General features: G+C 40.1%; 1 protein-coding gene across 4 annotated transcripts in view; it reads right to left on the bottom strand.

The window, feature by feature from the left end:
• The window catches only part of PCCA (propionyl-CoA carboxylase subunit alpha), a 436,745-nt gene that overhangs the window by 319,603 nt on the left and 93,908 nt on the right, over window positions 1-23,234 (bottom strand). For all 4 annotated transcript variants that reach the window (XM_005586175.4, XM_005586176.4, XM_065533441.2 and 1 more), the window contains exon 7: window positions 1,141-1,272. In XM_005586175.4, the coding sequence (XP_005586232.3) occupies window positions 1,141-1,272 (132 nt within the window). The remainder of the gene's footprint in view (window positions 1-1,140; window positions 1,273-23,234) is intronic.

Raw genomic sequence — 23,234 nt, 5'->3', positions numbered from 1 at the left:
CAGAAGCCTTCAGTTGCAGAAGGCTCTTGCTAAATGTTTGCAATGTACAATTACCTATAGCTATACCACTTTCACCAGAAACATGATTCTAATTTACATATTATACACATGGAGAGAAGCTCAAGATAAAGATATATAGAGAAACTCATAATATTTAACACATGAAACACATACCACTATTAAATGCAATCCAGAGATGTGACAATACAATTTTTGATCACCAAGCTTTTTCCTATGAAAGTCTGAGTCACTGCTGATTCACTGAATACAATGCTCAAACAGTTTCTCACTCAAACTTATGCTATTTAAAATAATACAAGTTGGCCAGGCGCAATGGCTCACACCTGTAATCCCAATACTTCAGAAGGCCAAGGCGGGAGAATCACTTCAGCCCGGGAGTTTGAGACCAGCCTGGGCAACACAGTGAGACCCTCATCTCTACAAAATAAAAATAATTAGTCAGGTGTGGTGGTGTGTGCCTGCAGTACTAGCCCCTTGGGAGGCTAAAGAAGGAGGGATTCTTGAGTCATGGCGAGAGGATCATTTGAGCCAAGGAGTTCAAGGTTACAGTGAGCTATGATTGCACCACTGCACTCCAGCCTAGGCAGAAGAGTGAGACCCCCATCTCTAAAAATAATAAAATAATCCAGTTAAAAACACTGATTTTTGGCCAGATGTGGTGGCTCACACCTGTAATCCCAGCACCCGGGAGGACGAGGCAGGCAGATCACCTGGGGTCAGGAGTTCAAGACCAGCCTGGCCAACATGGTGAAACCCTGTCTCTACTAAAAATACAAAAATTAGCTGGGCATGGTGGCAGGCGCCTGCAATCCCAGCTACTCCGGAGGTTGAAGCAGGAGAATCACTTGAACCCTGGAGGTGGAGGTTGCAGTGAACCGAGATTACATCATTGCACTCTAGCCTGGGTGACAAGAGCAAGCCTCCACCTCAAATAAATAAATAAATAAATAAATGTAAAAACACTGATTTTTTAAACATACATACATGTATGTATGTGTGTGTATATATATGTGTGTGTGTGTATAAATATATCCCAAAAAAGCAATAGTTACATTTTATCTTATACTTCTGACAAAATGCTTAAAGACATATACAATAAAAGTTAAAATAGCTTCTCACCTTGACTACTCCATCAAAGCCAGGGATTGTATTAACTTCTGCTTTCTTAGCTAGTAATTTACTTTCAATCTTGTCACCCATGGCTTGAATAGCATGTGTGTCAGGTCCAATGAAAATGACATCTTCTGCTGCCTGTGGAGAAAAACAAGTCAAAATTTATAACAAGAACATTACAGAGCATGATGTGCAGTCACAATTTATAAAAAGAGAAGCCCATATGTGTATTTTCTAACTATTTTTCTTGCAGAAACAACAGTCTTTGAGCCAACACATTAAAATACTATATTGCATATAGTACATGTGTGGATAGATGCATGCAACAAAGTCAAATGAAAACAACAGACAGCACTGAAGAACTCCTGCTAGGTATAAACAGTGCACCTCCGAAAAGCCACTCTATGACACTGTATTTGTATATAACGTCCTACGCCACCTAATCTAGCCAGTAAGGTCACCCCTAAACACCTTATAAATCTCTGTGTTTTCAACAGCCTGCAGCATAGTGCCTAGTATAACACAAATATCCATATTTACTGAATACCAATTCTGCGCCAGGCTCTGAGCTAAACATAGGAGATAACATGGATGAAGATAACAGGATATCAATAATTTCCAGGAAACGTGAACAGATCACTGACACCTCAGAGAAATAGATTAAAAAAAAGTACAACATGTTTACATCCTTGTGACTACAAAAGATGAGTCAAGAATCCAGCGGGAATTTAACTGGGTAGAGGTCCAGTTTCAATCCAAACCACTCTGCACAGACCACACTGAGTACCTTGACAACGGATCTACCTCGCTGTTCATGCCACTCTAATAAAAAAAATGCTAATGACTTAAATAGATCTAGAGACAGAACAAAATATGATGCCATCAGCTCCACCACAGGGCATGGTCTAGAAAAGTAATGGGGGTGTTTGCTGAGATAAAGGATGAAGTCATTTCATAAAGAACTGAAGGTAAATATAAAATGGGAAAAACCAGACCTATATGCAGGCCTTCCTCGAGGAAGGCACCTAACTGCTGATTGCCCTACGACCTTTGTCAGAGTTGGTATAAACAATAAATCGCATATTTATATATCACTTTTACGTCACACGTTCATTCCATGTTAGCATTGCTACCTGCAAAGAATCCTGACTTGGGAAAAAAGGTTCATTCTCCTGGTGACCAGGGCAGCTGAGTAGCCTGGTGCTTGGAGCGCTCTCCTGGCCATCGTGACCAGGAGGATTAACCCCACCCTGAGCAGCAAGTGGAAGTTGAACAAGGAATAAACACAAGGAATATACAAGGAGATAAATATTTAGGAGGTGAGATGATGACTCCAACTTTGCACACGCTGAGCTGAGGTGCCTCACAATAGTCAAGTATTCACGTTAAGGAGGCAGATAGAGAAGTATAGAAGTGATCAGACAAGTCCAGGCTGAAATACAGATTTTATCTTTTTTGAGACAGAGTCTCACTCTGTCTCAGGCTGGAGTGCAATGGCACAATCTTGGCTCACTGCAACCTCCATCTCCAGGGTTCAAGCGATTCTCCTGCCTCAGCCTCCCAAGTAGCTGGGACTACAGGCACACGCCACCACGTCCAGCTAATTTTTATACTTTTAGTAGAGACGGGGTTTTACCATATTGGCCAGGATGATCTCAACCTCTTGACCTCATGATCTGCCCACCTCGGCCTTCCAAAGTGCTGGGATTACAGGCATGAGCCACTGCGCCCAGCCAAACTACAGATTTTTAAAGGCATCACATACAGGATGGAATTAAAAATTGTGAATGGCAGTCCAGGTGCGGTGGCTCACGCCTGTAATCCCAACACTTCGGGAGGCTGAGGAGGACGAATCACGAGGTCAGGAGATGGAGACCATCCTGACCAACATGGTGAAACCCCATCTCTACTAAAAATACAAAAAATTAGCTGGGTGTAGTGGCACACACCTGTAATCCCAGTTACTGGGGAGGCTGAGGCAGGAGAATTGCTTGAACCCAGGAGTCAGAAGTTGCTGTGGGCCGAGATGGAGCCACTGCACTCCAGCCTGGGGACACAGCGAGACTCCATCTCAAAAAATATATATAAAAATAAAAGTTGTGAATGAAACCATTCAGAGAAAATGAGTAGTAAAGCCAATGCCTTTAAATTCAAGAGGTATGCTTCTCTCCTACCCAAAAGCAAAACAAAAGGGAATTTTTAGACCCTGAGTCTAAAGCATCCATTTCTTTGAGTGACAATGTGGATAATATCTGACTTTTAAGTTTGATTAAATAATTAAATAATGTACAGGAGGAAAACTATTATTTTCCTTCTACCTTTCTAAGTTTATGGCTGGGGCACCTATTACAAAAGATAGATTAACCAAAAAAAAAAAGTATACACATTTACTTAATATAAGTTGTACGTGACACAGGAGCCTGCGTAAGGAAATGAAAATCCAAAGAAACAGTTAAACTTGAGTGTTTTTATACAAGGCTGATGAAGACTAGAGAGCTAAGGAGAAATGATAGCACAGAGCGCAAGAGGTAGTGTCATAAACTGGGGAAAACGACTCAGATTCCTCTGCATCCTCTTCTCTTTGGGAATGAGGATGCTCCTAACCCTGTCTCTACTAAAAATACAAAAATCAGCTGGGCAGGGTGGTGCGCGCCTGTAATCCCAGCTACTCTGGAGGTTGAGGGAGGAGAATCGCTTGAACCTGGGAAGTGGACGTTGCAGTGAGCCAAGACTGCACCACTGCACTCCAGCCTGGGCAACAGAGTGAGACTCTTTCTCCAGAAAAAAAAAAAACAGGACACTAGAATAATAAGATAGCTAGGTCCACAGGACTCTAAAATAGTATTACAGGAACCCAAATGCCTAAAATTTGCTGGTGTTACAAGTGGCAGGATGCTGGATAAGAAACCCCTTCAGCCATAAGAGGTGCTTATAAAGTATCTCTCTATCAAATGTTTTTGTATTTGGTTTTAGTAGAACCTTATTTTCGTGGAAAAAAAAATCTTATGCAAATCTCCAAAAATGTAAAGCACGTAGGAAGTAGCGCTGCTCTGTATGAGGAGATAATAGTGGTAAGCCTACACCTCTATCAACTCTATGTCTCCAGGTGGATACATGAATCATTTCGGACCAGGACAATAATCATATTCATTTCTCTTTATCTAAAACCTGAAACCCGCTGAACACTAAGTAAAGGCAAGAGGAAACAATCATGCTTCAACCATCAGTTGTCTTTCCGTACTTTCATTTTACTTGCAAAGATGGAAAATTTTATTATAATGCTGCTTTAAAAACGACTATGCCAGGTAGATGTAATCAAGCAATCAGAGTACCCACACAAAGAATTGAAGAAATAACATAAATGAGAACATCCAAAGTACATTATGATTATACAGTAAAACTTCTGATTAACAGGAGCCCAACGACCTGGAACACTGATTAACCAGATTTTTCTTGTGCATTCTAATTTGAGGAAAATTACTCACCCAAAAATGCAAAATTATCAAAAAAAAAAAAAGCTTACATCAAGTACTTAGTGACTATTTTTTGTCCCACCCAATACAAAAGAAAAATAGCCAGTAGTATGCTGGATCACTACAAATGTTTCAATGACTTAACTTCCTTTTTATCAATGTGTTTTTGGAAGTGCTCCCTAGGTCGGCCTTTAAAAGTAATTAAAGCAAAGTGAGAGAGCAACATTAGAGGCTCTTGGCTCCCATAAATCTGTGACCAAAAAGGATGAGGTCAGGATAAGAGAATATGGCAACTGCAGTGTGATGCAGCATGTTTCAAACGCTTTCAGTTCTTGACCAGGCAGTGATGTGATGTAGAATAAAAAGCCAGATTATATCCACTAGTAACCTTCGATACTCTTCTGTTAACCTGGTATTTTTTGTTATCCATCTAATTATCAGCTTCCCTTAATCACTGCAAGTTTTCTGTTATGCAATAGTAACTAAATTTGTTTCCAAAAATATGCTTTTCAAGGTCCTTTTAAATTTACCTTGCATGATGCATATAATATCTGAATGCAAACAAATGTCTTATGACTACAAAAGGTAGGCATTTTTCATCATTAAAGTAATTCATTAAAAAAAAATAATTAGGAGCCAAGTGTGCCTGTAGTCCCAGGTACTTGGGAGGCTGAGCCAGGAGTATCTCTTGAGCCCAGACACTGTTCACAGTTGTTGTGCGCTACGATGGCACTTATGAACAGCCACTACACTCCAGCATGGGCGACATGGCAAGACAAAGGAAGAGAAAGAAATTATGAAAAGCTGAAATCACTGCTCCAAAATTCTACTCATTTCCTAAATTCTGTGACTTTATGGTTCTGGAAAAATTTTAATAGAAGAATGGGGAAAAGAGTCGGGTTTGAGCAGTATGTTAAGGAAATGAGACTTAATTTACAACAGATTTTATGTCAGGAATGAAGGACAGAAAGAATCATTGTAAAAATTACAATGTATGATACATATTTCATTCTTAGAAATATCACAAGTTAGTAAATTGCTAATTATGAATTCAGATTTTAAAGTGTATACATTTTAGGTTCACCAAGAGTTGCTACTTGGGTAACTACAAAACCAGGGTCAGAAATAAAAGACAGCCATGGGGCCAGGTGTAGTGGGTCACGCCTGTGATCTCAGCACTTTGGGAGGCCGAGGCAGGTGAGCTACATGAGCTCAGGAGTTTGAAACCAGGCTGAGCAACATGGCGAAAACTTTTCTCTACAAAAAACATAAAAATTAGCCAGTCATGGTGGTATATACCTGTGGTCCCATGTGGTCCCAACTACTCGGGAAGCTGAGGTAGGAGGATTGCTTGAGCCCAGTGGGTAGAAGCTGCAGTGAGCTGAGACTGCACCACTGCACTCCAGCCTGGATGACAGAGCAAGACCTTGTCTCAAAAAAAAAAAAAAAGATAGCCATGGAAAAACAGCTGAACTGTTCAAAAGATCCAGATTGTGGTTTTTAATACTATTCCATGCTAAAAGGAAAAAGTGTTTCTGGTAGAAAAGGCCAGTTCCAGGATTGGTTCAGGGAATACAGCACATCTGATAAACTGAGTCAGAAAGAAAGCTTTCAAAAATTAACATAGCAGATAGAAAGGAGCACCCACCGAATACAGTGATATCAATAGGAACATCGAAAAGAATACTGGGGAGATTACAGGGTTAATTCATTCTTTTCAAGACCTCAGAATAAACCACTTCCTGCTATCTCTATTCAAGTGTTTGAACTTTTTGGACTTGAGTCACTGATTTGAAAATACGTGGCTCTTTAAAAAGCAATGTAGAGAAAAACTAATTTTATACATTAAACTAAGCAAAATAAAAGTATCAACATAAAATCCAACGCAATTTTTTTTGTTTTTTGTCTTGATACAAAGTCTCGCTCTGGACTGCAGCAGGGAGATCCTGGCTCACTGCAACCTCCACCTCTGGGGTTCAAGCAATTCTCCTGCCTCAGCCTCCCAAGTAGCTGGGACTACAGGTGCCCCCCACCATGCCCAGCTGATAAGGTTTTGTATTTTTTGTAGAGACAGGGTTTCACCATGTCGGACGAGCTGGTCTCGAAATCCTGACCCCAAGTGATCCACCCGCCTCGGCCTCCCAAAGTTCTGGGATTACGGGTGTGAGCCACCATGCCCAGCCTCAACACAATGTTTTTATAAGGCAACAAAAAGGGACCAGAATAACATCCATGTGGCGGGGGAAAAGCACAGGACAAAAACATACCAACACAATAGATCAAAACTATCATCTATTTTTTTTTTTTTTGAGAAGGCGTCTCACTCTGTCACCCAGGCTGGAGTGCAGTGGCGCAACCTCGGCTCACTGCAGCCTCCGCCTCCCAGGATCAAGCAATTCTCCCGCCTCAGCCTCCCAATTAGCTGGGACTACAGATGCGCATCACCACGCCCGGCTAATTTTTTCTGTATTTTTAGTAGAGACAGAGTTTCATTATGTTGGCCAAGCTGGCCTCGAACTCCTGATCTCATGATCCGCCCACCTTGGCCTCCCAAAGTGCTGGGATTACAGGCATGAACCTCCGTGCCCGGCCTATCATCTAATATTTCAAAACAAGTTAAAAGACATTTTTAAATGACACATAACATAAAATAGTATAAATCAGATTTAGAAAAGCTCCAAAATGCAGAAAGGAGATGACAGAACTCATGATACAATTAGAAATGAAAAAGAAAATCATTCCATAAATGCAAACAGCTACAAAGAATTTAAGAGTGAATAAGGAAAACAGACAATGCATTATGAGAAAGACAAAGTGAAAATAAAAATATTTAATTTAAATATAAAAAAATGAATAAACAATACAGGAGAAGATGACAAATACTGAAGATAAAAAAAGAACATCCAACATATGAATAATAGGAATCCTTGAAGAGAACCAAAGCAAAAAAAGAGCAAATATTAAAAATATAACTCAAGAAAATTTACTTGAACCAAAAAATAAATATTAAAAGACCACACTACAGGAGAAATTCATTCCAGGATGACCAACATACCAAGAAAAAAAGCTAGTAATAATACTTCAGTAAATGAAAAAAAAAAAAAAAAAACAACAACTAGGAAAAAGTAACTTATACAAAAGAGAAATTTAAATAATCATCAGACTTTGACAGCAACATTTTGTGCCAAAAGAAAACGGAATAATAGCCGGGCGCGGTGGCTCACGCCTGTAATCCCAGCACTTTGGGAGGCCAAGGTGGGTGGATCACGTGAGGTCAGGAGTTCGAGACCAGCCTGACCAACATGGAGAAACCCCATCTCTAGTGAAAATACAAAATTAGCTGGGCGTGGTGGCACATGCCTATAATCCCAGCTACTACGGAGGCTGAGGCAGGAGAATTGCTTGAACCTGGGAGGCAGAGGTTGCGGTGAGCCAAGATCGTGCCATTGCACTCCAGCCTGGGCAACAAGAGTGAAACTCCATCTCAAAAAAAAAAAAAAAAAAAAAAGAAAGAAAATGGAATAATAAACTCTTCTGAGTAAGAAACTCAAGGAAAGAAAGTATGAGCTAAGAATTTTACTTATTTTAATTTTGGGGAAGAGGGTCTTGCTCTGTTGCCCAGCCTGGAATGCAGGGGGGCCATTATAGTTCACTGCAGCCTCAAACTCCTGGGCTCAAGTGATCCTCCCATCTTGACCTCCCAAGTAGCTAGGACTACAGGTGTGTACTGCCATGCCCAGCATTTTTTTTTTTCTTTTTTGGTGGGGTAGAGATGGAGTCTTGCTATGTTGCCTATGATAGTCTGAAACTCCTGGCCTCAAGTGATCCTCCTGCCCCAGCCTCCCAAAGTGGTGGGATTGCAGGCATGAGCCACCAGGCTGAGTCAAGCTAAGCAATTTTAATCCATAGAAGTCAGTGCAACTATAAAAGGCAGAGAAAATGTAACAACATGCAAGAACTCACAAACTCTGAGAAGTCCAATACAGCAGAGGTTTGCAAACTAGTGTGTGGGCCAAATCTGGCCCATTCACTGCCTGCTTTGGGTTTTTTTGTTTTTTGTTTTGAGAGGCAGTTTCACTCTTGTCGCCCAGGCTGGAGTGCAATGGTACAATCTCAGCTCCCTGCAACCTCCACCTCCCAGGTTTAAGCGATTCTCCTGCCTCAGCCTCCCAAGTAGCTGGGATTACAGGCATGCACCACCAGGCCCAGCTAATTTTGTATTTTTAGTAGAGACGGGGTTTCACCATGTTGGTCATGCTGGTTTTGAACTCCTGACCTAAAGTGATCCGCCCGCCTCAGCCTCTCAAAATGCAGGGATTACAGGCAAGAGCCACCATGCCCAGCCTCACTGCCTGTTTTTGTACAGTCCATGATCCAAGAAAAGATTTTACTAATTATTGGGGGTGGGGAGGAGGCAAATTTTTTTTTAAATACTGTATCATTACGTGTGAAAATTATATGAAACTGAAACGCAGCCATTCTCATAGTTTACACTGTCTGTGATTGCTTTCTCACTACAAGAATAAGAATGAGTACCAGCAGAGATCATATGGCTTACAAAGCCAAAAATATTTACCCTCCGGCTCCTTATAGAAAAAGCTTGCCCACTCCTGTACTAGAGAAGGAGCTTCAGGAAACCAAAATGACAAACGAGACATCAACATAAAGAGCCAGGAGTTACTTGTAGAGCTAAAACTAAATGAAAGCTAAGGAGATGTATGTATAAAAACCTTATAGATAACAGCCACACTTTCTGACAATATAGATATAGTGCAACTTTTTTTAAAATATTAGAAGAAGATTATGTACAAACACACTTGTAATGTTTTTAGTAATCATATTGGCAGTGGTATTAACATTGTTATCCTGAGATTGCTCTGTGTATAGCACAGGAGGAGACAAATAAGCAACTGTGGGATAGTCTAATTCTGTCATTTCCCCTATCCTTGAGAGTCCGAATTCTAAATCCGGAAGAATGAAGATACACAGGGGCAACAAAGAAGAGGTTAAAGTTCTGCGATTCTGAATTGTAATGGAAAATACTGCTATGAACACAGGAGTTATTTTGTCTCACATAAAACATAGACTTTATTTAATTATACTTTTATATTGTTATATATATTATATATGAGAAAAATGTTATGTGTATGTTATTAATACAGTACGATTATTATAATATAAATTTGTTTTATATACATACCATATTTTGGGTTGTGGTTGGCATTATAAACATATTTATATAGTAAATCTACTGCCATATGGTCTATATTTTATTAATATAATAAAGTTAAGATAACATATTGTATTATAAGCAATATACATATATAACATAAAACATATATGTTAAAAATCTGTTAATATATATGTATATTTTATTTCCTAGCCCTGGTAACTAAAAAGGCTTAAAATGACCAATCAGTAGCAATGACCATGCCTAATACCCCAACTGTGATCTCCAAATACCATTAGAAGCAGCCAAGGCGTTTTGAAAAGATGGCTGAATAAAGAGTTGAACAGAAGGCCAGGTGCTGTGGCTCATGCCTGTAATCCCAGCACTTTGGGAGGCCGAGGTGGGTGGATTACGAGGCCAGGAGATCGAGACCATTCTACCTAACAAGGTGAAACCCCGTCTCTACTAAAAATACAGAAACAAAAGTAGCCTGGCGTGGTGGCGGGCGCCTGTAGTCCTACCTACTCAGGAGGCTGAGGCAGGAGAATGGCGTGAACCCGGGCGGCAGAGCTTGCCGTGAGCTGAGATCGCACCACTGCGCTCCATCCTGGGCGACAGAGCAAGACTCAATCTCATAAATAAACACATAAATAAATAAATACATAAATACATAAATACATAAATAAAGTTGGAACAGAAAATGTAAAACATGAGCCTGGAATGTCCAGTCAGATCAGATAGCAAGGAAGCTAGAGAAGACTATGAGGTCAAGTCAAAAAGACCCGTGAGTCAACTTAGGCCCCACGGACCGAAGAGGAACAACTTGAGTTCACTAGTAATTTCAACGATATGACTTCATAGTGATTTTGTTTAAAAGAATTGGTTAACTTCGAGGGGTGATAAGGAACCAATCATTACTTTAGAAATAGTGGCCGGGCGCGGTGGCTCAAGCCTGTAATCCCAGCACTTTGGGAGGCCGAGACGGGCGGATCACAAGGTCAGGAGATCGAGACCATCCTGGCTAACATGGTGAAACCCCGTCTCTACTAAAAAATGCAAAAAAAACTAGCCGGGCGGGTTGGCGGGCGCCTGTAGTCCCAGCTACTCGGGAGGCTGAGGTAGGAGAATGGCGTAAACCTGGGAGGCGTAGCTTGCAGTGAGCTGAGATCCGGCTACTGCACCCCAGCCTGGGCGACAGAGCAAGACTCCGTCTCAAAAAAAAAAAAAAAAAAAAAGAAATAGTAAATAAAGGTAAAGAATTAAGCATTTATCTTGCTTTTCATATATGAATTGTACCAGTGGTAATAAAACAGTAAATGAGAAGTGTTTCTTTCTAAATATACTCCAATTAACTAATGAAAAAAATGTTAGCATTAAACTACCAAAATTTTGTAATCCAATAAAGTACTAGATACGGGCAGTAAGCATCAAAGTCTGCTTATATCTTAAAAACAGCTAAAAAGACATTATGTGCCTCCTATAGTCTTGATCAAAGGCATCACATCCAAGTCTGATCTTATCTCTGAATTCAAGTGCCAATTTGTAGGAAACACCAAGAATGGGGGAAACCACTGAGCTATATCATCGCCATGCAGTGAGCTAAGTCAAGACTGGGGGAACTCTGTAAGTCAAACATCCAAGTTCTTCAACAGATAAGTCGTAAAGAAAAGGAAGCAAGGGGAGCCTATAGACTAATATTTTTAAAACTTACCGAATTTAAAAATAAATGGACAAAACTTAAATACTGTGTCCAAGGTGGCACATTTGGACAATAAAATTATTTTTAAATGCAAAAAAATGATTACTATAAAAGCCAAAGGAATGGGTATGTTTAGAGAGAGGCCGGAGGTTAGCACTGAGATGCGTCACATGGCCAGGCCTTCCAGGATTCTGGGTAAACATCTGCATCTGGACCTATTTCATGATTTCAAAATTGTTCACCCTATAATAGTTCATTAAGCCACACATTTTTTTTGTATAGTTCTCCTGTAACTGCCTTTTACTTTACAATAAAAATTTTGACAACTATTTCAGAGTAGCCACCAACTTATAGGAGTGAAATCAACACACGGACTAGGAGCGGCTTCAGCAGCTCCATGCCCAGTGAAGTGTTTCTGAAGCCAGTTTGCCAGCCTCTTCCAGGGACTTTAGGCTTAAAAAAAAAAAAATTTTTTTTTAAGTACATTCTTATGTTTGGCTGGGATGCTTCAATAAAGATTCTCATTTTGTACAAAGTGAACCATGGTGAAATGTTTCCTAGCACTAAAGGTTAAATGTGGCAACTGAACACCAGGTACGGTGGCTCACGCCTGTAATTCCAGCACTTTGGGAGGCCAACGCGGGCGGATCACCTGAGGTCAGGAGTTTGAGACGAGCCTGGTCAACGTGGTGAAACCCTGTCTCTAATAAAAATATAAAAAATAGCCAGGCGTGGTGATGTGTGCCTGTAATCCCAGCTACTTAGAAGGCTGAGGCAGGAGAATCACTTGAGCCGGGAGGTGGGGGTTGCAGTGAGCGGAGATTATGCCATTGCACTCCAGCCTGGGTAACGAGAGCGAAATTCCGTCTCAAAAAAAAAAAAAAATGTGGCAACTGCAAAGTATGAAAACATTTGGACATGGACAGCCAGAACAGGAACCCACCTCTGCAGCATCACCGTGTCCAAAACACTCAAGCTTTGCTCTTTAATCAGAGATTCAATCTTACTCCTGGGTTGCAAAGAAAAAGAATGTTCCCATTGCCATGAGTGCTGCTGAAATCACAGATGAGACGAGACTACACTATCTGAGCAACAGAACATCAGGCCACCTGTACCAGTATTACGGAGACCGGCTCTGAAAGGCCTGGGTACCATCAAATCAGTGATGAAATGAGAAGCAAATGAATACTGAACAACTCATACTCCTCCCTCTTTCTTCCTTACCTTTTACGACCTCCACTTTAGGCTCCTGTGGCAAGCTGTGCAACACCGCGTATTGAGTGCCAGGAGCCATACGCTGTTCTGTAAATGGGCAGACACACCTACAAACAGATTTCTTATTGAATGTGAATAGTTTGGGTTTCCAGCAAGGCCATTTCTGGTACTCCTATGCAATATTACTCAGACTTTTTTTTTTTTTTTATTGGAAAACAAGTTCAGTTTAGCACCGGGATGAAATATGGGGCATGTTAGTACCTGGACTCCAAAGAGTTACTGCGTACAAGAATGGCCCCTTCTCCCAGCTTTTAGGTGTTAAAATCTACTTTGGTGGTTGCTTTTTAACCTGAACTCAGTGTACTTTAAACAATAATCATTAAGAATAAAAGGCAAGGGCTGGGCACAGTGGCTCACACCTGTAATCTCAGCACTTTGGGAGGCGAGGGTGCCTGGATCACCTGAGGTCAAGAGTTTGAGACCAGCCTGACCAACATGGTGAAACCATCTCCACTAAAACTACAAAAATTATCTGGGCATGGTGGCGTGCTCCTGTAATCCCAGCAACTCAGGAGCTGAGGCAGGAGAATCTATTGAACCCGGGAGACAGAGGTTGCAGTAAGCCAAGATCACACCACTGTGCAACAAAGTGACACTCTGTCTCAAAAAAAATAATAATAAACATAATAAAAAGTAAAGCACAGGAGTTCAAGATCAGCCTGGACAACATAGCAGGACCCTGTTTCTACAAAAAAAATTTAAAAAATTACCCAGGCATGGTCCCAGCTACATAGGTGGCCAAGGCAGGAAGATTTCTTGAGCCCAGGAGGTCAAGAATGCAGTGAGTCGTGTTCACACCACTGCACTCAAGCCTGGGCAACAGAGCAAAATCCTGTGTCAAAAATAAATATATAAAGATAAAAGATGAGGAGAACATTTTTAACCCTGAGAGGGGAGAAACACTCCTAGTGTCATTTTGTGATCCTGGGTAAGTTCCAGTCTCCTGGATAAGGATGTGCACTGGTACTAGTCAACACTGCACTGGAAGTCCTCAGTCTATGCAATGGGGGACAACTTTAGAGAAGACTATAATAAAACTCCTAATTAATTTTCCCCAACACTGACTGTGGAGCATCAATAAAGGGAGGAAGAAAAAGAATAACCTAGAAGAGGATGCCCTCAGCCTCTCACCTACTACATTTATAGGAGTCATTTTCTTTAACTGTTATCAGTTCATTGTAAATTAAAACCCAATTTAGCTGATTCATTAGGATAAGAACATAAAGGAATGTAATTGCTATAGCAGATGGGTAGTGGAAGGGGGCAAAGGTTCTATTATTTTAAAATTCAAAAATAAAAATTTATAAACCCACATGATTTTTAAATTTGTTTGGGATGCTAATTGCGAGTTCAATTAAAATCAAATGACATACAAACTGTATTTAATTTATTGTACACTATATGCTATGACTTGGTTTAACGAAAAGAACCTGTGTCTTTTTCTTTCAGTATTACTGGGATCTGGATGTCATTTAATCTAATGTATATTCCATATTAAGTGTCTACTGGCACAATGCACTGAAGTAATACTATTATTTCCAGATGATAGCTATGTACAGTGTTTAGGGAAAGAGAACAGTGGTAACTTTCCACACTGTAACTGTGGGCAGAAGTCAAGTTTCCTACTTAAGTATATCTTAAGGAATATATTACAGTTAAATATAAAACCTTGTTTCTCCCACACTGATGGGGAGTGAGCATTGCAGCAATAGAACACTTTCTATTTTTAATATCTGGCAATTGAATGATTTCCATTTTTACTTTTTAGCTAACATTAAGTCAGAAAATTGCTCAATTTCTTTTATTAAATGTTTCAGGTTTCTGACCAAGGTACTTAGAACAAACAAGAGTTTTTTGGTATTGATTACTTTAATAAAAACCATTTCAACAAACAAACTATAAATCGCAATATCTTTGTACTTTCCTCGTAAGCTTTTCAAATTTATGGAGGAAATTTTTTATTTTAAAAAATTTGAATTACTATATTCTTTATTAATTTTGGCAATGTTCTTTCTATTCCTAGAAAACTAAGATTAAAGTCTGTTAGTGTTTTCCATTTCTTTTGTGCATATTTGATTTCTTCTTTTTATTTCCCTATAATCAGCACTGATACCACTTCCAGAGTCTTGTTGATTGTAAAGAAGAAAGAGCCTGGGTGGGTAAGCCTCACATTCTTCACTCTTTGTGCAGATCAGGATACTAAAAAGGGATGAGTTAACATAAACCTGAGTGGGCTGTTAACCTTTTTTCTCTTCGGGAAATGTAGATGCAATAACATTTCCAGCTGAAAGACTTATTCTGAGTTCCTAATGTTAAAGAATGCAAATGAAGTATTTTGTCTTCTCTGTGCCTGGAGGTGTTAGGTAAGAAAATAGAAAGAGGTTTCTAGGATTAGTTTCACAGATTTCCTTTATCATGTAAAACGTTAGACTGGTTGCACTGACAAGAATCAAAGAAAGGCAATGTAGAAGACACCCAGAGAAAATTCAATAACCTGTTTAGCAGTAACACGGAGAAAATTTGAGTTAACAAAAACAAGCTTTGGGATGAATTTTAGCCTCGCTCCTTTAAAGAAATGCTAACTTTAATACTAGAATGCTAATGAAAATACATTGCCAAATACTGTTAATCAGTTTAAATAATACTAAATTTCAAAAAAATAAATAAATAATACTAAATTTCCTTAGGTAAAATTCTTAAATGTATCACTCAGCTATTTTGCAGAAGTTTCTTTCTGCTTTACATAATAATAGCAATAATACTTTAATTAAACAGCTTGATACAAATTTTAGTTTTTCTTTTAGATGCATCTTTTAAGAAGATAAGGTAAGAAGGTTCACATCTAAATGTGGTATACACTGCTAAGGTCCTCCTCATGGAAGCTGATCACAGGAATTTGTTTTGAAGTTGTAATTTCTTTCCTCTATATCTCATATAAAATACTTTTATTTTACATCCCTTACAATTTGAATATTTAAAATGAGCTGTTTTCATTTCTCCCTGATTCAATTCTTTTTGTTTCATGAACAAGAAAACTAATTGGTACCTTTTTGGTTGCAAAATAATATTTTTCCAGTTAGACTTTGGAATATAACTTACAACAACTATGAATGTAATTAGCAATTTTACAGTTTAAGCAAAAAAAATGAAGATTTGATAACACTTCACTTAGCGTGAGGGTCTGTTGCTGTAAATGCCCAATGCCACCCCTTCCGGCTCATGCCTCACAGTCCACTTATACTTAGTGAACTGCTAAGAGTGAAAAAGAACAGGAAGCTGGTAAACTGGTGAAAGGCAAGAGATCTTTTGTTTAGTCCATCAGATCAGATATTAAGTTTAATTTTACAGCTGGGCGCAGTGGCTCATGCCTGTAATCCCAGCACTTTGGGAGGTCAAGGTGGGCAGATCACAAGGTCAGTTGTTGGAGACCAGCCTGGCCAATATGGTGAAATCCGCCTCTACTAAAAATACAAAAAAAAATTAGCTGGGCATGGTGGCGCACGCCTGTAATCCCAGCTACTCAGGAGGCTGAGGCAGGAAAATTGCTTGAACCCGGGAGGCGGAGGTTGCAGTGAGCCAAGGTTGTGCCATTGCACTCCAGCCTGGGCGACAGAGGGAGACTCCGTCTCAAAAATAATAATAATAATAATTTTACAACTTTTTATTTGGCTTTGTATATTCTCTGAATTGTATGCTTTTTCTATTTTCTTTGAAAATATTTACAATTTCTTTCAAAATTTGCTGCAAGTCAAAATCCTCCCACATGTCTTGCTTAACTTCATGTTTTCTGAAACATATCAAGTTTTTGATTCCATCGTGGATAGAAATAATAGTTGTATAGTTTAGGTAAAGTATGCTGAACCTACAGTTGGGATATTCTTGTTTTAAGCACTTAATTGCTGTGTTTTACCACAGCCTACATTATAAAGCTTATTTCAAATACTGAGTAGAATATTAAAATAGCAGAGATCATGATTTCTTTTTTTTGAGACAGAGTCTTGCTCTGTCACCGTGGCTGGAGTGCAGTGGCGCGATCTCGGCTCACTGCACGCTTCACCTCCCAGGTTCACAAAATTCTCCTGACTCGGCCAGGCGCCCCGTCTCTAATAAAAAACCCCGTCTCTAATAAAAAATACAAAAAACTAGCCGGGTGAGTTGGCGGGCGCCTGTAGTCCCAGCTACTCGGGAGGCTGAGGCAGGAGAATGGAGTAAACCCGGGAGGCGGAGCTTGCAGTGAGTTGAAATCCGCACTCCAGCCCGGGCGACAGAGCGAAACTCTGTCTCAAAAAAAAACAAAAAAAAACAAAAAAAAAAATTCTCCTGACTCAGCCTTCCAAGTAGTTGGGACTACAGGCGCCCACTACCACGCCCAGATAATTTTTCTGTAGAGACGGGGTTTCACTGTGTTAGCCAGGATGGTCTCTATCTCCTGACCCCATGATCTACCCACCTCAGCCTCCCAAAGTGCTGGGATTACAGGCGTGAGCCACCAAACCCGGCCTATGATTTCCAATTAATGACCTTGAGCACAATTCCTCACAACACTTAGCACTACTCTAACCCTAAAACCTGCTAAATTCATCCTTTATTCTGATTAATAGCAATGATGCAATGAAGTGAAAGTGACAATAAGATGTAGTAGATGGACCCAAGTTGACATTTATTTATCTGTAGGTGGGAAACAATTCTAAGTTTAAAAATGAATTAAAAGAACAAGGAATATAATACTAACAAAAACTACAATATTTATTTACTAGTTTATTTCATACTATTTACAAAGCATTGTATTAAGGCTCACTTTATCACTAAAAAAACATTTTATAGATTAGCATTTCAGTCATCAGATTCAAATTTGTTTACAAAGTTAGAAAGTCTTCAATTGATTCTAAAACAATATTGTAGTATCTATGACACTTCACAGCTCTAAAGGGTGCTTTTTTATATCTTCTCCTCCTCAAAAAACAAAAAGGAGGGGGCCTAAGAAACAGCAGGAAATAAATGGTCATCACTGCTTAACATGTCAGTAAAATGAGGATCTTCAAGATGAAATAAATTGCCCACAGTCATTAGACTGGTGAAGTGACAGAGATAAGACTAAGACACAAACCAGCATTTTGAATCTGCAACTCAATCACCTTCTCAGGCCCATCTCACCTGCTTGTAAACAGGTGCAAGTGGCCCGTGCTTTTTCAATAAGCTAAAGATTACTGGGAAGTAACCAGACATCAGGTTTGCCTCGCACACCCTTGAACACATCTATTACTCAGCGTCCTAACTGATTAGTGTCCCTTTTCACTCTCAGAAGCAGGCTGGTTTAAGTAGACATGGTTTTCACACTCAAGGAGTTTATAGTCTAGTAGGACAAACAATAACACATGTACCAAAAAATAAAAACAATACACGGTAAGAGTAGTCAGTGCACTAGAAGAGGTAAAAATCAGACACGGTGAACAGAATCCAACAAGGGAATCAAGGACGACTTCACAAAGGAAGGATCACTTGAAGGGGAAAAGGACAACCAGGATTTGGAAAAGTAGCATGGGCAAACAAACATGTAAATATTTAGGAAAACACCTCTCACTCATCTGTAAACCGTTCTTTTTTGTTTTTTAAGACAGGGTCTGGCTCTGTCACCCGGACTGGAGTGCAGTGGCGTGATCTCGACTCACTGCAACCTCTGCCTCCCAGGCTCAATGGATCCTCCCGCCTCAGCCTCCTGAGTAGCTGGGACTACTGGTACAGGTATCAACAGTTTTTTGATCATCAGAGAACAATAATGATCCTGCAAACAACCAGTGCTCATCTATAAGGATCTCCTCTCTTGTTAAGTCCTACAACAACTAGATTTCAATTTTATGCATCTTTGATGTCTGCTTAACACAGTCATGCATTCATTCATCCTACAAATAGCTGCCAATACCTACTCTACGTCAGGCACTGTGCTAAGCCTAGGAATTCAACGATGGACAAGACAGAGGTACACCAGGGCCTCGCTTAGTTGACTAACTAGAAAGACAAAAATATAACACAATTAAAATCAAAATAAAGCATGAGTACTGTGGTAGAGAATTAGAAAGTACTCTGGGAAACTAATAATGGCAATTGAACTAAAGCGAAGATGGATGGGAACTTCGTTAGCCGACTCATAAATTTACTACAATGATATTTTCACATGTGAAGTGGCGATACTGCAATTATCAACTGCATCAATAATAAAAGACAAAGGAAATTCTTTCCAAGATACAAATTCCTCCCCCTTTGCTTCAGAGAATTTCTTCCTCCAATTCATATTAAGTACTCTTACAATTTAACATGTTCAGATTACCTGAGATTTGTCTTTCTTAATAATTCCAACCAGAGCCTTTGTAACCTTCTAAATGAGACTTGAAAATGCAATCTTCTCCTTACATTAAAGTCAACCCTTGTAAGTGATGAGGGAAAAAGTTGGCATTGTATATAATAGACTAAGCCTCATTTTATGTCAACTACCAGCAAGCGTAAAATCTCAGCAGAATGATATTCTCACAACGTTGTAGCAGCCAGCGTGACTTCCTTAGGTGTATGTTATCACCCTATCCCCAGCCATTTGAAATATGACTGACACCAACTGTAACCCCTCACTTCCCATGCCACTAGAATCTTACAAAACAAGTGTTGGGCAGGATTTTAAATTATATTCTTGTATTTAAAAGAAAGTCAGGAATTAGAAGCAGTGGAGTGTAAAGGTTAAGAACAGGGACTGTGGAGCCTGCCTTCACTCCAGTTCCACCATACACTACCTGGTTGGCCTTGGACGAGTTCCTTGGCTGCTGTGTGCCTCAGTTTCCCTATCTGTGAGGATACGTGAATTAATAAATGTAACGCACTTAGGATGAAGGTGACCCATAGTAAGCTTCTACACAAGTGTAAAGGGACTCCGGAGTCTCAATCACACCACTGTTGGCTGCTGAGGCCTCCCAACCTTCCTCCCTGGGTGGAGATCTTTCCTGTGTTCCAGGGGCCTCATTCCTGAGACAGTAATAACACTTTAGTAAAATGTTGTGCACTTGAAACCTTAAGAAACTTACGAAATCACAACTGTCGTGTGCTGAGACGCACTTCCGACAGCTTTGAAATAGTTTACTGACTTTATCATCGCCTTAAACGCTTCTAATTCAAAAAGGGTGCTTGGAAGTACTATGGTTGAGAATGCTTTCTGGTTTGGGGAGGGTTGTTTTTTTGTTTTGTTTTGTTTTATTGGAAGCAGGATCTCTCTCTGTGTGTGTTGCCCAGGCTAGAGTGCAGTAGTGTGATCACTGCAGCCTTGACCCCTAGGGCTCAAGTCATCCTCCCACCTCAGCCTCCAAAGTAGCTGGGACTACAGGTGCGTGCCACCATGCCTGGCTAATTTCACCATGCAACCAGGCTGGTCTCAATTTCCTGACCTCATGATCCGCCTGCCTCGGCCTCCTAAAGTGCTGGGATTACAGGAATGAGCCACCACGGCCAGCCCCTTTTTATTATTTTTTGTAGTGATGGGGTCTCCTTATTTTGTCCAGGCTGGTCCCAAACTCCTGGGCTCAAGCAATCCTCACGCCTTGGCCTCCCAAAGTGCTAGGATAACAGACATGAGTTTTTTGGTGTTTTGTTTTGTTTTGGAGACAGGGTCTCGTTCTGTCACCCAGGCTGGAGTGCGATGGCACAATCTCAGCTCACTGCAGCCTCCACCTCCCAGGTTCAAGGAGTTCTTTCGCCTCAGCCTCCCGTTTAGCTAGGAGGGACTACAGGCATATGCCACCACATCTGGCTAATTTTTAGTAGAGATAGGGTTTTACCATGTTTGCCAGGCTGGTCTCGAACTCCTGACTTCAAGTGATCCACCTGCCCAGGCCTCCCAAAATGCCAGGATTACATGTGTGAGCCACCACACCCGGCCACGCTTTTTGGTTTTAAAGGCTCAGTTTTGACACTGAGTTTATCATATTTGACAATGCTTTGACTCTTTATTTTAATAATGCTATTTAATTACAAATCAACTTCAAAAGCCCTTTTTAATTTTTGGCATTACTATTCACACTAGAAGTTGAACACACAGGAATCAGAAGTCAATATAACACATAAACAGCCATCAAAGATTACGTGCATGGTCTTCAGAGAACATTTCATAAGGTCCACCCACCTTATTAATCAGAAAACAGTGCTCTGATTGTAGAATATTAATTAGTCATGAGACATTTTCAACTATTATAAGAGGAGGCTAGATTCTAGTTAAGGCCTGCCAAGAAATGAAGGGCAACACCTCATGAAATGACAACTAATTTGAAATACATTCTCTGTCCTCTTTATATTACCAATAACAAAAAACCCTAAAGGGATTTGGTGCTTTTCCAATATGGCTGTCCGACCTAGCAAAGAATTTTCAAATTAACAACATGTAAATTGATTCCAGGGTATTTTTAGTGAGAGGACAGTCTAGAAATGATCTTAAGCTGAAAAAGGTCTGATTTTATGGATTTAAAATAATAACACAGCCGGGCACAGTACCTCATGCCTGTAATCCCAGCACTTTGAGAGGCCAAAGCGAGGGGACTGCTTGAGTTCAGGAGCTCGAGACCAGCCTGGGCAACACATATTTTTTTTAAAATAGAGACAAGGTCTTAGGCAAAGAACTTAAGCAAAGACTTCCTGACCAAGAACCCAAAAGAAAATGCAACAAAAACAAAGATAAAAGATGGAACTTAATTAAACTAAAAAGCTTCTGTGCAGCAAAAGAAACAATCAGCAGAGTAAACAGACAACCCATAGAATGGGAGAAAATCTTGGCAATCTAAACATCCGACAAAGGACTAATATCCAGAATGTACAACGAACTCAAACAAATCAGCAATTAAAAAAAACAAACAATTCCATCAAAAAGTGGGCTAAGCAGCAATTTCGTTACTGGGCATATACACAAAGGATTATAAATCATTCTACAATAAAGACACATGCACACATATGTTTATTGCAGCACTATTCACAATAGCAAAGACATGGAACCAACCCAAATGTCCATCAATGATAGACTGGATTAAGAAAATGTGGCACATATATAACATGAAATACTATGCAGCCATAAAAAAGATGAGTTGATGTCCTTTGCAGGGACTTGGATGACACTGAAAACCATCATTCTCAGCAAACTATCAAACGATCAGAAAACCAAACACTACATGTTCTCACTTATAAGTGGGAGTTGAACAATGAGAACACATGGACACAGGGAGGGGAACATCACACACTGGGGCCTGTCAGGGGGTCTGGGGCTAGGAGATGGATAAGATTAGAAGAAATACCTAATGTAGGTGATGGATTGGTGGGTGCAGCAAACCACCATGGCACGTGTATACCTATGTAACAAAACTGTACATTCTGCACATGTATCCCAGAATTTAAAGTATAATAAAAAAAAAAAGTGGGCTAAGGACATGAATAGGCAATTCTCAAAAGAAGATATACAGATGGCCAACAAACTTGAAAATATGCTCAACATCACTAAGGATCAGGGAAATGCAATTCAAAACCACAATACGATAGATACCACCTTACTCCTGCAAGAATGGCCATAATCAAAACATCAAAACATAACAGATGTTGGCGTGGATGTGGTGAAAAGGGAACACTTCTACACTGCTTGTAGGAATGTAAACTAGTACAACCACTATGGAAAACAGTGTGAAGATTCCTTAAAGAACTAAAAGTAGAACTACCATTTGATCCAGCAATCCCATTACTGGGTATCTACCGAGAGGAAAATAAGTCATTATACAAAAAAGATACTTGCATACACACGTTTATAGCAGCACAATTTGCAATTGCAAAAATATGGAACCAAACCAAATACCCATCAATCGACAAGTAGATAAATAAATTGTGGTATATATACACCATGGAATACTACTCAGCCATAAAAAGGAATGAAAAAATGGTATTTGCAGCAACACCAGCGGAATTCATTATTCTTTCCTTTTTTTTTTTTTTTTTTTTTGAGATGGAGTCTCGCTCTGTCGCCAGGCTGGAGTGCAGTGGCACGATCTCGGCTCACTGCAACCTTCGCCTCCCGGGTTCAAGCGATTCTCCTGCCTCAGCCTCCCAAGTAGCTGGGATTACAGGCACGCGTCACCACATCCAGCTACTTTGTGTATTTTTGGCAGAGATGGGGTTTCACCATGTTGGCCAGGATGGTCTTGGTCTCTTGACCTCACGACCCACCCACCTCGGCTTCCCAAAGTGGAGACCATTATTCTAAGTGAAGTAACCCAGGAATGGAAAACCAAACATCATATGTTCTCACTCATAAGTAGGAGCTAAGCTATGAGGAGGCAAAGGTATACGAATGATACAATGGACTTTGGGGACTTGGGGGAAAGGGTGGGAAGGGGGCGAGGGATAAAAGACTATACCTTGGGTACAGTATACACTGCTTGGGTGTTGGGTGCACCAAAATCTCAGAAATCACCACTCA

Source organism: Macaca fascicularis, chromosome 17 (assembly GCF_037993035.2).
Source record: "Macaca fascicularis isolate 582-1 chromosome 17, T2T-MFA8v1.1".
Taxonomy (NCBI): domain Eukaryota; kingdom Metazoa; phylum Chordata; class Mammalia; order Primates; family Cercopithecidae; genus Macaca; species Macaca fascicularis.
Note: the sequence above shows the minus strand (reverse complement) of the source record. Positions and strands in the feature narration are given on the sequence as shown.